Below are 17,664 nucleotides of genomic sequence, written 5' to 3' on the forward strand. Positions count from 1 at the left end.
GTATGGCTAATCTCAGGCTGCTTTTGGATCCAGGACATTTCCTATAAAAGATGCCTCGTAATAGGACTGAAAGGAGCCCTGCAATGTTTCTCTACTGTGTCAGAAATGAAGGGGAGGGGGTGACTGGGTGGTTCAGTTGGTTAAGCGTCTGACTCTTGATCTCAGCTCAGGTCTCAATCTCAGGGTCATGAATTCAAGCCCCACTTTGGGCTCCACAATGGGCATGGAGCCTACTTAAAAAAAAAAAAAGAAGAAAGAAAGAGAGAAAGAGAGAAAGAGAAGAAAGAGAAGAAAGAAAAAGAAAGAGAAGAGAGAGAGAGAGAGAGAAAGAAAGTAAGAAAAAAGAAAAGAAAAGAAAAAGAAAGAAAAGAAAAGGTGGTGAAGGGGAGGAAAAGCAGGGAGCTGGCTGTAAGATTCCTATCACCACAGAAAACCATGTAGCGTTCTCTAGAAGCCAGTTATGGATCAGGAGATGAAGTATGTAGCCTCAGGGCAACAGATGCTGTTTATAAAAAGTCTTAGACTCCCTGTCCTTAACTTCCAGATATAAACACAACTCCTTTGGTAGATTAAAAGAAGAGATTCCTTTCTGATGCTGTGGTCTTAATTCTCCATTGTTAACGTTGCTGGGACTGTGCGAGACCACCATCTAATTTGACAGGTCACTTCCCTCCAAAAGACTACTTAGCCAGGTGCAATGTTTCTAATACATATACACACTAATTTATCTATCCACCTTCTGGAAGGACAAACAAGGCTCCCACGGTATATACAAGCCAAAGTCCATCCTTGAGGGAGAGACTCACTAGGTACAGTTTACACAAAGCTCGGTGTAGTTTAAAGCTCTCCAATTTTCACCAGTGGTTTTCTTACAGCTGTGCGATAGCAGGCCACTAAAGATTTCATCTTTCACCTGCCTCCTTCAAGGAGCCTCAATTAACCTTAACTCTATGATCAATGAAATTCTTGAAAAGTAAAGTGAATGGTATTTAAATAGAATGCTATTTACCAAAAAAAAAAAAAAAAAAATAGAAACCAATTTTAGGGGGCACCTGGGTGGCTCAGTTGGTTAAGTGTCTGCCTTCAGCTCAGGTCATCATCTCAGGATCCTGGGATTGAGCCCAGAGTCAGGCTCCGTGCTCAGTGGGGAGTATGCGTCTCCCTAAGCCCCTCCACACCCCTCCCCCCACAAGCTCGTGCTTGCACACGCTCTCTCAAATAAATAAAATCTTTAAGAAAAAAAAAAAAAAACACAGTTTCAGGTATTTCTCTGGAAACAATTTCTTTCCTAAATGCAGGGGCCTGAGGAGGGGAAGAGAACTGAAAGCTGCAAACTCCCCAACCCTACCTAATTTCTAGGCTGCACAAGGGCAAAGCAGTTGACTTCACATTCTTTTTCTGATTCTTTAACCTGTTTAATATGTTGTTAATACTTTGACCCTAAATATCTCACCCCCCCAATTATTTTAGAATCTAGATGCTGAACTGGAAAGGGCCTTGCCAACCATGTAGTTCAATTCTCTTATTTCATAGATTAAGAAACAGGCCCAGGGGCGCCTGGGTGGGTCAGCCGGTTAAAAGTCTGACTCCTGATTCGGCTCAGGTCATAACCTCAGGGTCGTAAGATAGAGTCCAGTGCCGGGCCTTGCGCTCGGTGGGGAGTCTGCTTTTCTTCCCCTCCCTGCTCACTCTCAAATAAATAAATAAATCTTGAAAAAAAAAAAATTTTTTTTTTTTTTTAAAGAAACAAAGGTCCAGAAGAGTGTGATCAAGTAGCTGCTGTTCCACAACCAAAAACATAAGGGGCCTACCTTTCAGCTCAGCACTGATTTCAGTATACATCTGACCTGAATTCCCATGACTGCTACATTTTGTCCTTTTTTTAAAGTCCTCATTTCTGTTGGCTACATAATTAAGCAGAACCTGTTTTAGCGCAATTTTAGGAAAGAGTTCCTCCAGGTGGCAGTATCTATGATCCACGGTAATCTAAAGAAAAAACAAGCCACCGAGCTCCCGAAAATTATTACAATGCCCTAATTTACGTGCATTCTGACATGCCTGCTTTCCAAAAAAGCAATGTTCTGGCTTGGAGAGAGAGTGGGCAACCATTTGTAACTGTCGACCCAATCAGTACTCTGACAGATTTGGCTGATGCAGCCTTTTGCACGATTTGGAAAAGTGAGGCGGGCACTAGTATTTCTGTAATGCGTTCATTTACAACACTCATTTACAACATCTTGAGAATGATTCTTGTACATTTAGTAGGAAACTCTGCATGTGTTTTAGAAATGTTTTATCTTCCTAAATTGAAGCTGCAGGCTGTTCAAGAATTCTAAGTTTTGGGGGGCCTGGGTGGCTCAGTCGGTTAAGCTTCTGACTCTTGGTTTCGGCTCAGGTCATGATCTCGAGGTTATGGAATTAAGCCCCACGTTGGGCTCTATTCTCAGTGTGGAGTCAGCTTCTGATTCTCTCTACCTCTCCCTTGTGCGTTCGCTCTCAAATAAATAAAATCTTAAAAAATAATAATAATTCTAAGCTCTGCTCAATTACATTATGATAAAAGACACACACGAGGGGCGCCTGGGTGGCACGGCGGTTAAGCGTCTGCCTTCGGCTCAGGGCGTGATCCCAGCGTTATGGGATCGAGCCCCACATCAGGCTCCTCCACTGGGAGCCTGCTTCTTCCTCTCCCACTCCCCCTGCTTATGTTCCCTCTCGCTGGCTGTCTCTATCTCTGTCAAATAAATAAACAAAATCTTAAAAAAAAATAAAAATAAAAAAGACACACACGAATAAACTTTGAGGGCAAACGTGTTACTTCAGTGTCCTTTCTGGTGGATCCTGGAAGAACTGTAGGTAGAACTTTAGGGTCACTTGTGGGCAGCAAATTCTTGTCCAATGCTCGTCAGTGAAGTAAACCACCCTGCTGACACACATATGGTCCACCAGCGCCAGAGCAAAACCTCAGTGGAACAGATCTAAAATAACGCTTTAAAAATCAAAATCTTGAACAAAAAAATACTCTACCCCCAACTGTTACCTTTTAAATCCTAGGCACTGATGACTTGAAAAGTGGCATATTTTTTAAGTTCTTCTACTGAGCTGGTAAAGAAGTAATCAAGATTTCTCACTTAAAAAAAAAAAAAAAAAAAAAAAAGACAAAAACCCTCCTTTCCTCTTCAACTTACTAGGAATGTTCTGGTGATAAACTCTAAACAACAACTCTCAACTTCCCAGAAATAGATGAGATACCAAGATACTGAGTAAGGATATACACCCGACGTTGCCCAAAGGCCAAGTCACTAATTCAGATCTTCTTTGTAACTTATAATTGATTTGGCTTTAGGAAAACTACTGGCTGAAAACACACACACTGCTGGTCTGCTTCAAGTGGTATTTTAATACCATTGCAGGATGTCTGATGGCAAATTTTATAGAATAGCAGAAAGGGGGTCGCCTGGGTGGCCCAGTCGTTAGGTGTCTGCCTTCGGCTCAGGGCATGATCCCGGCATTCTGGGATCGAGCCCCACATCAGGCTCCTCCACTAGGAGCCTGCTTCTTCCTCTCCCACTCCCCCTGCTTGTGTTCCCTCTCTCGCTGGCTGTCTCTGTCAAATAAATAAATAAAATCTTAAAAAAAAAAAAAATAGCAGAAAGGAAAAAAAATGCCTCTTCCACTGATACGACAATAAACTGTCATGGGGAAAAACAAGTCCAAACCTCACACTGTAGATCCATGTAAGAAACAACCACAACTGGCTTACCTGAGCTCTGCCCACAGTGTGCGCGCAAGCCCAGCACCTGCACAGAGAGCCCTACCTTGCTGACTGGGCCCCCTTGTCGTCATCAGAGCTCATTTCCACATCCACAGTATCCTCTGCAGCAGGAGAAGCAGTCTGGTCTTCCTTCTTACTGTCCTGTTTGCATTTCTTTCTCCTTCGTTTTTTCTTTTTCACAGAACTTGAAGTGAAAACCGTTTCTGTTTCCAAGATGTGTGAGATGTCTGAACTCTGAGATGGTCTTTCATTTCCACCAGATTTCACCAAAGGGGCATCAATATCTTTAAAGAACTGATCTTCAGTAGGAATTGGTGAGGTGGCAAGGTAAGCAGGGAGCTTTTCCTTAAAAAGAACATGATAAAAGAAAAGTTGTCCATGACAAAGTGGACAGTGAATAAAAAACAATGAACTCTTTGTGTATCTAAATTCACAGTGGTAGAAAGAATACACAGTCCCCAAAGTAAGTGAGTCACACTGAACGAAGTCACTGCCCACTCTACTCTGAATAGGTCTTTACCCTGGCACACACAAATAGTTCGTTTGGTCTACGTAACTGAATACATGTGAAGGAACAGATATACCAAATTAGCACAAACCCATGAAAACGGTAATTAAAGCACAGCCAATTAAATTCTCTGTAAACGGGAAGGTCAAAGCAACAGCAGCATTCCGAGGAGGCAGTACAAAGCACTCTGTCAAGAACTTACAAAGAACAGTAACAGGATAAAGCGGAAGGCGGAGATCAGGAACACCCCATCAGACGGGGGCAGCAGGACAGGTAAGTGAAGTGAGGGTCTACGGTAAAATTTATGTTTGCTAAATTAAAGCAAGGTGGAAGAAGGTGATTAAGAGAGACAAAACCCTGTTAACAAACAAAATCAGTGGATTTTAAAATTGTAATGTATGTAAGACAGCCTTTCAGGAATTCAAAAGAAGAAAGGCCCGACGATCAGAAATAATTAAACTCGTGGGGTGCCTGGGTGGCTCAGTTAAGCATCCCACTCTTGATTTCGGCTCAGGTCAGGATCTCAGCGTCCTGGGATTGAAACCTGTGTTGGGCTTCATGCTCAGTGGGGAGTCTGCTTGAGATTCTCTCTCCCTCCTCCTCTGTTCTGCTCCCCACCACTTGTGCGTGTGCTCTCTCTCTAAAGTAATCTTTAAACATGAAGAAAGAAGAAACAATTAAACTTGTAATTTAATACCAAATAAATGATCAAGTCTGCTGTTCAGAAAATTAACTTCTTAGTTACTGACTTCATCCCTTTGTATCATGGAGGAAATGGAAGGTATGTAATAGAGGTATAAATTAACCTCGAATAACTTAGAATACTCAAATTTTTACCTAACAGCCCTGAAAATGAGTGAGTTTCCATAATTGTTCTAAGTCAAGCTTTTTAATTTGGCTTTAGTAGACATATTACCCTGAAGGCAAAATTTCGTTTATCTAAACAAAATTTGTGTTCACCAGCAACACACACTTACAGAGAAACTGTAGTAACAGGGTATTATTCCTCATGCCCCCAGGGCACTCAAGTGACAGGCTGTGGTCTCTAACTTCTAGGGCCTTTTAATTCACTGGTCCTTGTTATAAATAAAGTTTACTGGTACTTTTTAAAAGCTGTTTTGTCCCTGGTGGTGTTTCCTAGTACTGTTATAGCACTGTCTGCAGTGTATGGGGGTGTATGCAGTGTCTGACAGTAAACCTCTGTCAGAACAAGAATGGTTAAACTGTGGTGCACCCACACTACGGATGATTGGGCAACTATTAAAAGGACAGGGGTACATCTAGAACTAGTGGCTTGAAAAGGAAGCTGACAACATACAGTTTAGATGAACAAAGTTTAACAGAAGCAAAAATGTAAATAAATGGAAGACAGATAGGTTTTGGTAACATTTACTCCCTTTAAAACTACAAACTCCTGGGAAGTTGGGGCATGTTATATTCATAGCATGTGACACTGAGTAGTAATTCCAATGCTGTTGGATGAATTAACTTTTTTTTTTTTGAGAGCACACTATTCTAAAGAAAATCTAAACAATTTGATGATACATGGAATAGGAAAGAGAGGCTGGAAAAGTTGACACTCTGCAAGTTAACCTTGCTAAGCAGAGTTATAAATGGAATCATCAGAACGGACCATGAGAATCAGGTAATGAACTACCAGTAACCCAGTCCTCTCACTTGTTGATTTATACAAAGCCTAATCATTCACTGTTCTGAAATACACATGATTTTAAGGAAGACATCAAAAATATTTTATTCTTGTGATAACTCATTTATTGTTTCACTCTGCTTTTTGCTTCAGTCTTTGATGAGGAAAAACTTCGTTTAGGCCAAGTAAACACAAATGAGGTAATATGAAAGTAATTAAGGTACTAGAAGAAATATCAGTCTGGAAAGATTCCCTTTCATAATCATACTTTGTAATGCTGCTTTACATACTGGTATCTAAATTGTTGGCTTCTCTCTAAAAATGATGAACAATCAATCTCATTCTGCACTGTTTATTTTTTGGTGACATTTTTCTGTGAATTTATGACATCCAACATGCAGTTCATCTTTAAAACCCCCAAAAGTAGTCCTGTATCTTTAATAACTTGAAGGTTATCATTTTTGCTGAGATTTTGTTCATTATAATAAAAGCTGCAATGAAGCCTCTTCTAAGACCCACACTAATTCCATCAAGAACAGCTTACCACCATTCACATCAGTAGATACATGGGGTGGGGGTGGGGGAGGGAACAAACTGTGCTCTCTTACTGAAAGAAGCCAAACATGCAATAATAATTTAAAAATATACAGGCCAATTAATTTAAATCTCCTGAGATCATAATAAACTAATTCTCAAGACTATTCAAGGTTAGAGATCCAACATCCCTAACCAAAATGGTACACACATTTTCCAGGTTTAAAGGTCACACATGTACAAACACAGCCTGCAGAGATATGCCTTCATTATTTAGGCGGAACTGAACGTATTCAAGTCAAGGTGTAAACTCTAACAGATACTAAATAAGAAAGCTCATTAAAGACAGAAAAAGTGCAAGTGCAAAGGCGTTCTACACGCTCTCTGTACCCTGACACTTGGTGAAGAGAAAAGTTCCTCACTCCTCTAAGCTCTTTCCTGACAGCTTAGTTTTTCGGCCTAAAACTAAAGCTTGTTTTACCTGTAACAATCACCTCTATGAACATGAAAACTGCTGAACATTTCTGCTTCGCGACAGGTCCTGGAGGCCTGAGTACAATGTGTAAAGTGGGTGTAACCCACTAGAACTTACATATTCCTCTTCAGTCTCCTCCACAAAGAAAGCTTCCCCATTGTCACCCAACTTCATGTGAAGATCCACTGCATCGCCATTGATCTCTATATCAATCTAAGAGGAGAAACAAAGTGTGATTTAGTATTAAAACTTTCCTTGAACCTAAACCAAGCCAAAGTTAGTACTGAGGTTCCTAGACTGAGTGTCCCAGAGAAACACCGCTACCTGCCCTACCGTCCTACCCTGAAAAACTAAACAGACCTGGGGAGGAAGGGGATGTTATATAAGAAGGGAAAGAAAATGTTTTATCATTTATTTTTAGGACATATAATATTTTACTTATTTAATTCCCCAAATGGCATAAAACGGGGAATATAATTGTCGAAAACCATGTGAGCACAGCCAGGCCTCACCTGGCATGGTTCAGACAAATAGAGATTTCAGTTACTGTGGAATGTTAACTGTAACTGCAGAAAGCACAAACTTCACTGGCCGCTCTCCTGTCTACAAATCACTACATAAAAACAGATGCCCATCATGATCAGTAATCCATCACATCGCTGTTCAAAGTCTGCTGGTGGGGGCGCCTGGGTAGCGCAGTCGTTAAAGCGTCTGCCTTCGGCTCAGGGCGTGATCCCGGCGTACCGGGATCGAGTCCCACATCAGGCTCCTCCTGGGAGCCTGCTACTTCCTCTCCCACTCCCCCTGCTGTGTTCCCTCTCTCGCTGGCTGTCTCTCTGTCAAATAAATAAATAAAATCTTTAAAAAAAAAAAAAAAAAAAAAAACACAAAGTCTGCTGGTGACTAGTCAAAGCATATAGGTTATTCAGTTCAGGCACAGACAGCAAAGCTTATAGTTGTACTTGTCTCCTTGTCTCCCACTGATAAACCCAGGTGACATTTTATAAAAATGGATAATTAAGAGGAAATTGGAGAAGATGAAAGTGCAACCTAACCTAACAGAGTAATAAGACTGGAAGTAAAATTCAAACTGAGTGTCAACAGTTAGAGAAGAAATAGCTGACTGCAGGAATGGTGACCCTGCTGCCATTTGAAAGACTCAAGTGTGCAGCCAGAGGAACCTGGTGAAGGTGAGCTCACCCACACAAAGGAGGAAAGTGGTTGTGACAAAAGGATGAAGACGGCCCAGAGGAAGTGACACAGGAAAAACACTTCACAGTGAAGGAACTCGCAGACATACATCATGATATTTAATGTTTCAGCGATGAAAACCTGAAAGCTGATCCAGACTCAGAAAAGAGTACGATAATTTTCCAAGACAAAGAAAAGATGCTTGTTCCATATTAGGAGTTTTACATCAAGACAAGCACTGTTCAAACCAACTCATCTTGGTTAGTTATTTTACAAGAAATAGGACACTTTAGTTCTCCATGTTTCTAATGTTTTAAATTGCAGTGTACTAAACATCATTTTATTATTTTTCATTTTCTTATGCAATTGTAACAAATTTTTTAAATTTTTTTTAAATATATTAACATTTTATTTATTTCTTTCTTTATTGGCGGAGAGAGAGGCAGTGAGAGAGGGAACACAAGCAGGGGGAGTGGGAGAGGAAGAAGCAGGCTCCCAGCAGAGCAGAGAGCCCGATGCGGGGGCTCGATCCCAGAATGATGGGATCACGCCCTGAGCCGAAGGCATACACTTTACGACTGAGCCACCCAGGCACACCGGTAACAGAAATTTTTTAAGTTTTGACAAAAATTTATAAAAATCATGGGAAAATCCTAATTTTTCTCAGTTATTATTAAGTTTGTTTTGCCTGGTTTCAGCTTACCCATTTTAATGATCTGTACTACAATGCAAAGTAAGAACTGTGTACCTATGAAATATTAAATACTTATCATTTAAAAATAATGCAGTTGTTCATCTATTGACTATGAATAAATGCCTTTAAATACCTTATAATATTAAATGAATAATTTAAGATTTTTATTTATGTATCTGACAGAGAGAAAGAGAGCACGCACGCAAGAATGAGCAGGGGAGGGGCAGAGGGAAAAGCACATTCCCCGTTGAGGAGGAAGCCTGACACAGGGCTTGATCCCAGGACCCTGAGATCATGACCTGAGCTGAAGGCAGATGCTTACCTGACTGAGCCACCCAGGTGCCCCCCAACTTTCAAAACTCTTACAGATAAACTTGTAAATTCCAGTTTTAGACTGGTTCAGGGGGCATAAAAACTAAAATATATAGAAATATAAACAGAGCAGTCCACAACCTAAGTGTATTTAGCTTTGCAAGGCCCTTACAGTGGGAACAACTGCATGGTCTGCTGGGTTTTTCCCAGTGAGGACCAATTAATTATCCCTTCTGACACTGACTGCTGGGTCACATCAAGCCACCGAAAGTCATTAACTGACATATGTTGTCAAAATGCTTGTTATAAAAAGCCTATATGTAAGTAACATAACCACACTGCAGAGTAAGGAAGAAAACTAACCGAAGTGGAAAATGGTATTCTGACTAAGTATTTTAAGTCTAAAGACAAGAAGAACCAAAAACAAATATTGTAGTAATTTTTTTAAAAAATCACAGATATGGGTTAGCAGTTCTGAAATTATTTTACATATATTCCAGGACTGAACAAGTAAACATTATATAATAAGAGGCATGTTTCTCACTGTCAGAGAAAGACGTCACAAATACCGGAGATGAGGAAGAACCTTCTGGTGATGGATTGGAATCAGTGGGAACTCATGATTTTTACAGACAGATGTAGGTACATGTATCTACATAGATTTTTCCGGCTCTGCCCACTGGGGCCTAGAAGCAATGACACCTCAGTTAGTAATGAGCACACATAGTGACTAGATTCTTTGTTTCTAGACACTATTCTCTAATAAGAGGAACCACTGTTCCTCAGAGAAATAAACTAATTAATTCCAGGGCTGAGGCAGGTAAAGTAGATTCTTCCGGAATATCTTATGGAGCCAGAAAGTAACAAAGTGCTCAAAAAATGACGGGAGCATTTCAAAAGGACTCAACTTGAAGGAGCTAACTACCAATTGCCAAATCTGGGACAATCTGATCAACTAAATAATGATAATAATGGATTATAACCCAGAGAGTAAATTAATATTCAGAAGTCCATATTGATGTAAATAAATAATTGAGTAACAGGAGAGAGCTCTTTGATACAGCAGAATTTCAATTAATAAACAGAGTAGGAAGGATGGAAACAGAAAATCATCTGGCAAACACCACCGTAATAATTGTTGCAGGCAAAATTCATCAGTGTATGGTAAAATTCATGGGTGGAAATACGATGATAAACAGGGTATCTGCGCAGTCTTCAAGTTTTTCCCACAAATAAATTTACAGTGAAGAAACCTAACACACACCATTAACCAAGGGGTCAAAGTTAACATCACCAGTAATGAAAAACACGGCACCATGATGGGCCTCCTGAGATGATGCACTGAGAGGGGCACACCCTCACTCTGTGTTATTCTTCCCCAAATGAGAAATCAGACAAACTCAAACTGAGGGACAATCTATGTAATAACCACCTATATAATAACCAATAACAATCTATGTAATAACCATCTGTACTCTTCGAAAGTCAAGGTTGTAAGGGAAGACAGAATGGTTAGAGAATGTAGGTGAAAGCAATGTGGGATCCTGGATAGGATCACGAACAAAAAGACAACAGCAGTGGGAAAACTGGCATACTCATTTTAATTTACTACTCCTTGTAAACTGGATTCTAAAACAACACTCACATCTATATAGTCATACTTCCTACCCTGCGGCTTAATCTTACTCAATATATATATATGACTGAGATGTTGAAACAGAACTGATTTGCTTTTTAGAAATACTGGTTGTAGGGGTGCTTGGGTGGCTCAGTCAGTTAAGCTGCCAACTCTTGATTTCAGCTCAGGTCATAATCAGTCGGGAGTCTGCTTGAGATTCTCTCTCTCCCTCCCTCCCACCCTCCAATAAATAAAATCTTAAAAAGAAAAGAAATACTGGCGATAGCAGACTTTGTTCTGGCATGCCATTCTTCAGGTAAGAATACCTCTGGTGTGTCCTTTGGGGATCTATCCATCCTCTATTTCAGACCATCTATTTCAGGTGTGGCTTCAGAGTGAGGAGGTGAGACTGCTGACCATGCCAAGCCGATCAATATATTCCACCCCAGCTACAGGACCAGGGAGACTGACAAGTCTGTCAGGGAGACTAAACACTGATGCTTCTGTAGGAAGAAACAGCTCTCTTTCTACTCTGGTTGCTGAGTTCCGGGGAAGTAAGCTGGAGGTATTATGGCCATCTTGCATTAGAGAGCACACGCACAAAGAAGGCAGAGCTGAGAGGTGGGAGGAGACAAGAGTGCTGGCAACACCCTCAGGCACTACATAAAGCCCTGATTAATTCAAATGCCCCTGAGCTTTAGTTATACAAGCCAATAAGTTCCCTTTTCTGCTTAAGCTAGTGCAAGGTGCATTTTTGTCACCCACAATGGAAACTTGCTGTCTAATACACAGGGTTATTTAACTTCGATAAGTAATCATTAGTTTCGTGTTAAACCAACAAAATTTCTATTTAAAAAATATCAACTGCAGGTTTACCTTCTGAAATTCAACTCTTGAGTTATAAATTATACTGGGAGTATTGGTGTGCTATCAAATAAGAACAAACGACGACAGTCGGAAAATTATTATACTGTACCTCCCTAACCAGAGGCTTAAAGGTGATTATGATTTCAAGTCTACTTCATTGGTGTCACCATAACTGGGATCTTAGTTTAAAATCAATGAATAACTTTCCCTAATCCAAAGTGACCTAAAATAAGAAATAGTTAATCCAAATATGCCTGAGTATCTCAAGGCAGACATGGTTTTGGTTTTACTGTCACAGGAAAGCTGTGTTTCGGTTAAATAGCCAAATTTCCTCCCAAACACATCCTTTGGATTTCTGGGATACTAGTGCAAAAGAAGTAATTTTCTCTTTTCCTGTGTCTCATGGATAGATTCCTATTAAAACCCAAGGGTGTGACAAGGTATTTTTAACACACCATTTGGGCAGCCTTGTACAGAAACTCTACTGTATCTACAGGCATACAGCATGTAGAAAGAGGTATGCTGTCTATCCAGACACCACTTACAGATACACAAATGCTTACATGTACAGCAGCCTGCAGATTCCATTCTGAAAGGCCAGAAGACTTAACCAATCTGCTGATCAAAAACTCAGATCACAGAAGAACAAACAAAAGTGCCATATAAGCCATTTTATGAATAGATCCTTGCACAGCTAATGGGAAATTTCAGTGCATAAACAGTTTGGTACAGATTCTCCCAGGGCAAATGAAGTCTGAAAGTACTATAGGTTAGTGTTACTGGCAAGAAATAAAAAATTCCAAGAAGCCTAATTGTGGCTGAACAGCATTTTGCAATGGAAACTTTTCAAGTTACTAAATGAACTGCGTGACTGCTTTTCGTTTTCAAAGAGTGACTGAACAGAGGCCAGACCACACAAACCCTGCCACCCTGCAACATGGCTCTCCAGTGGAGAACTGATTTATAACACCTAGAAAAAAAGATGTGTTGGGGGGGGGGGGGCGTGCAGGAAGGGAGAATATCTGGTGGTATGAAACCTATAAAAGTTTTCTTCCGTTCTCAAAACAACCGAAGTTTAATTAAAATAGAGAGAAATTTCTATTTTAAGGAGTGAGATCACCTATGTAAAATAGCCAACATCTGGAAATAGAGGTTTCCAACTTATGCCAGTGGTCCTCTAACACATAGTTCTGTGCCCCAATATGGTGTGGATCTTTCACTGTACTTTAAAATCCTGACAAAATCTCCCTATGTTGTTCAGGTGGATAATGTGGGGTAAGAGTAGAAGAGAAAAATACTACTAATAAAACCTGCAAGGTTTTATTACCAGCTCAGTGTTCTAACTTGATTGACATCAAATACATTAACGAGCCTTCCCATTTCTCCATTACTTGAAGGTGGAGGATGTAAGAAAAAGGAAAACCAACACAAATTATTTTCTTTCTGAATCAATCTTCCCCTAAATAAATAAAAGCCAACAAGCCTATGGCCTGTAGGTGTGCATTTAGTAAGATCTCAAGACAAGTCCTGGTATTACTAACAAAATTTAGATACAAATAAGATTTAACAGCTTTGTCAAAACAAACTTGGCATTAATTTTGTTTAAATAAATGTAATGTATTCTTTACGTCAGTCTATCCCATTCACAAATATTTTAAAAGTTTTTATTTTATTTGTCAGAGAGAGAGAGAGAACACACAAGCACACAAGCAGGGAGAGTGGCAGGCAGAGGGAGAAGCAAGCTCCCCGCTGAGCAAGGAGCCTGATGCAGGACTAGAGCTCAGGACCCTGGGGTCATGACCTAAGCCAAAGTCAGACACATAACCAACTGAGCCACCCAAGCATCCCTCCCCTAAATATTTTAAAGTGCTGTGTAAGGTAAAGAAACTTTCTAAAGACATTTTACTTTTAGGTGTCCGTCCCCACCCCCACTGTGGCGGGGGGGAACCCAGAAAGCACATAAGAATAATTTATTCTGTTACTATCTAACCTTTCACCCTTCTTGAGAACAAGCTGTCCTCTGTACTCACCACTTTCTCTTTGGATCTCAGGACCCCCAGCTTCCCAAACCGAACATGAAAAGGCGAGCACTGATAGGTGCCATCCTGCTGCCGCACCACAATGACATCAATGCACCCGGACAAGGTGGCTTGGTTAATGCCCTTGTAGAGTTCCTTCACAGTGACAATCACCTGCCCAGCCAGCTGTCCCACATAATTCATGGTTTGAAACTACAAAGACAAAAAAAAAAAAAAAAAAAAATCAGATGAGATAGTAACAATGAATTTGTGGCTCTAATGACAGAGAAAAAAACAGCAGTAATTTTAGAGGGCATTGCACATTTGTATACCATTTACATACTACCATTAACCTTGCTCATTTTGAACCAATTAGACTCATGTTACCACTGTTTTTACACATTTCCATGCAAGGACAAAATCGGGTGGTCCTTTTGTATCTCGAGAGGCTGTCCCAGCCAGGGCCTCACACATGCAGAAGTTCCCTTTTCTTTTCCATCATCACAGATCCTACCAGCTACCCCCCCCCCAAAAGTTTAGAATCTGCACAGAACCACCAAAGAACCCAGACTACCACCACTACCCTCTTGCCCAAGATCACTGGGAACGTGGGGCAACTGCATCCACCCTGACCACAGCAGCCAAACAGAAATAATGACCAATGGTCACCGCTAGGAGAAACCAGAAAACACGATGTTTCTGCTGAAGACAAGTGAAAGAGAGATGAGTTTTCTACAAAACTATTAACAGAATATGGTTCAGAGACATGCTAGATTAAATAAACTCTGGGTGAGCTAGACTGGGTCTAACTTATTTATAACATTGCTTTTATTGAAAATCCCCCCTCAATGCTTGAATACAACTCACTGGAACACATAATCATGTTCTACAAAGCACAGAAAAAGGTTTTAAATCTTGTTGCTCAACAATAATTAATCAAAGCAGGATCGCTAGGCTATAAAAGGGTCCTCCAGAAAGGGTCAAGGAAAGATAGGGGTGTGCTCCTGACTAGGGCTGAGGGATGAGAGGAAATGCTTCCCCTGTGCCCCACATCTGTTGTGGCTTCACAGCTAGGACCACAGGCTGGGGAGCCCACCATACAGTATGTGTTGAGGACCAGTGGGGAAGTCTCCTTGAATCTCCCTCAACTTTTACTGATTAGAAAAAAATAGCTCTCCTTCAGTCCTAAGGTTGTCAAGTTTCATCTCTAGCCATCAAATATCACATTTCATTCACTAGACACCGACACCCCTAGTATTATGTCAAAGCACAGTTCAGCAAAAATCATTCTTCTGGGGGACCGGTGGACACAGACCAAACGAGATCCTCCACAGCTCTGGCTAATCCAGAGGCCAACTTTTACTGAACCAGAGAAGAGACAGATCATTCTCTAGGTCATTCATCATAAGCACAGCTGTCTCTTTAAACTCAGCTTTTCAGGAGCCTTAAGCTCCAAGTTATATGCTCAGAAAAGTTACTAGAGATCACACTCCATGTTGTCGGAGAAGTCCAAAGCTGAACTGGGAGAAAGAACATTACTCCATCAGGAAAACTTAGGGACCTGCCCAGACATCTGCCTCCAGAGCAGCTCACCCTACCCCTCACAGGTGAGTGAGTGCCTGCTGGCAGTGCCCAGATTCCACTCAAAACATTTTTTTCTCCTCTTCTACACAGATGAATGTGTCATCAAGACCCACCAGTTTTACACCATTAAGCACAGCCACAATAATTTTACCCCAGAAAATTTTCTGAGTGTTTTGTTACCAAGTCCCCCAAATTTATCTACAGAAGAGATGACTTCGAGGATGTAAACTAGCTGCTAAACTGACTACTAAATGAGGTAGTATCCTTTACAAAACAGTTACAAGTTGGTGTGATTACAGTTTTAGAAGAATTCATTTGGTAAGGCCAAATTAGGCAAGTGTTCAATAATGATTTCTTCAATGAATACAGAATGATCAAATGAACCATAAATACATAAGACAAAAAAAGAGAAATGTGTCGGGAGGAAATACTATTTCATCAGAATATTCATATCACACCTCATTTTTAAAAATTAGTGTTTTTTAATTTGGCAGTAACTGTGGACTCACAGGCATGTAGTTTTAAGAAATACTACAAATCCCCCGTATCCTTTAAACCAGTTTCCCCAACAGCAACATCTTGCAAAATTCTAGTGCAACACCACATGATTCAGGTAAAATGGAGACCATTTCCATTATATAAAGATCTATTCCATTGGCCTTTATAAGCCACACCCAGCCACTTCAGTCACTCTCTTCTTAATCTGACAACCATTGATTTGCTCTTCATTTCTGTTATTTTTAAGAAAGTTACATAAATGGAATCATATGGTATATAACGTTCTGTGATTGCCTTTTCCCACTTCTACTGCTATGGAGATTCATCCAGGTTGCTGCATGTATCGTGTTCATATTCTGTAAGTAATATATGTTCACATGCTTTTTGCTTGTCACAGCACGTACGCGAACCACCACCCAAGTAGTCAATCTTTGTATGACTGCTTGACTGACTGGTGGCAATTTAAAAATGAGTTTTGTTACAAATTTTTAAAAGTTTCCTAATTATATAATTATATACATCTTTTCTTAAAAGAAACTGAAAAATGTTAACTTCAAGCATCTCCATTCAGCCATAAAACAAGTCTTACAAACTAAATGTGTAACGAGCTTACATCAACTAGAGCATAGGATCCATAATTAAGTGTAACTACATCTATTCAAAACGATTTTAATTACCATGGTTAAAGGATGTGCTGTTATACAAGAAAGTCTATTGTGTAACTGCCAGTTGCTAAATGTAGAAAAATATATGCTATCAAATGACTGCTTTTTGTCTTAGCAGATTTAAACAATTCTGTTTGTATTATGAAGGCTGAGAAAACAAAAGGGAGTCCTGCTGCCATAACATTCGCTACACCCTGGGAATGAGGGGCACACTTCTGCTAGGAGGGGCACTCCAACTAAGCTGGGGAAGGGGGCTCCCTCATGGTTATGTCTGGGGGGGGGGAGCACCTGGCTGTTGTACACACGACGTTAAACAGCTGCTTTCCTTAAGCATTATCTAGCACCATAAAACTTCATTCCTACATGTCCAGCCTAGCACTAGCCCTAATAATGCTAAGTGAGAACAAATTCAGGTCTCTGACACCTGTCCTGTTCAATGCCTGGGAAAGTGGGACTCTGAACAGGGGCAGACAGACAGGCGATTAAGTACCCAGTCACATGTCAGGGATACACCTCACTGAAGACACTACCTTTTGAAATAGAACAAAAATTTAAAAACATAGCAAAATAATATATATTGTAAATTATTCACTAGAGCGACTGATTAAAAAAACAGAAGAGAGAAAATAAATTCAAGGACAGGGACAGAGAATAAAAGAGAGGGGATGCAGAGACAGATTCAGAGAAAAAGCAAAGACAGAATAAGAATACATACATATCAGAAAGCAGATGGACATAAACATGCCCATACAGAAAGAGGAATGTGGAACTGAAGGATGTTCATACAGCAGCATCCTTATCTTCAGGCTCACAAGCACAAAGAAAAATATAAACATGCATTAATTGATTCTTAGAACTGAAAGTATTTACCTAGTCCAGTCTTTCAACAAATACCAAAAGCACTTCTAGCACATCCCTGAAATATGGTAAAGTTAATCATCACAGTAGCAGCAACTAATTTTTTGAAAGCTTACTACATACCAAATTCTTAACAATTTTTTTTAAAGGCAGGGGAGGAGCAGGTGGAGGGGGAGAGAGAATTCCAAGCACGCTCCACACCCAGCAAAGAGCCAGAGCTTGATCCCGAGATCACGACCTGAGCTGAAATCAAGAGTCAGATGCTTGACTCTGTACCCCACTATGTACCAAAATGCATTATCTCAGAACCACCTTATGAATGAGTAAATATTATTTCTATTTTTAAAGATAATAAAATTAAGGCTTAAAAAGATTAAGTATTGTTATGGACTGTTTGTGTCTGCTCCTCAAATTCTTAT

General features: G+C 40.3%; 1 protein-coding gene across 3 annotated transcripts in view; it reads right to left on the bottom strand.

Moving 5' to 3' along the window:
* The window catches only part of LPIN2 (lipin 2), an 83,449-nt gene that overhangs the window by 24,365 nt on the left and 41,420 nt on the right, over window positions 1–17,664 (bottom strand). For all 3 annotated transcript variants that reach the window (XM_045781909.2, XM_045781907.2, XM_045781908.2), the window contains exons 2-4: window positions 13,653–13,853; window positions 7,058–7,153; window positions 3,819–4,120 (exon numbers count right to left, since the gene is read on the bottom strand). In XM_045781909.2, the coding sequence (XP_045637865.1) occupies window positions 3,819–4,120; window positions 7,058–7,153; window positions 13,653–13,844 (590 nt within the window). In that variant the 5' untranslated portion in view covers window positions 13,845–13,853. The remainder of the gene's footprint in view (window positions 1–3,818; window positions 4,121–7,057; window positions 7,154–13,652; window positions 13,854–17,664) is intronic.

This window comes from Ursus americanus, chromosome 19, assembly GCF_024610735.1.
Source record: "Ursus americanus isolate L20-20 chromosome 19, mUrsAme1.1.p, whole genome shotgun sequence".
Classification (NCBI taxonomy): Eukaryota; Metazoa; Chordata; class Mammalia; order Carnivora; family Ursidae; genus Ursus; species Ursus americanus.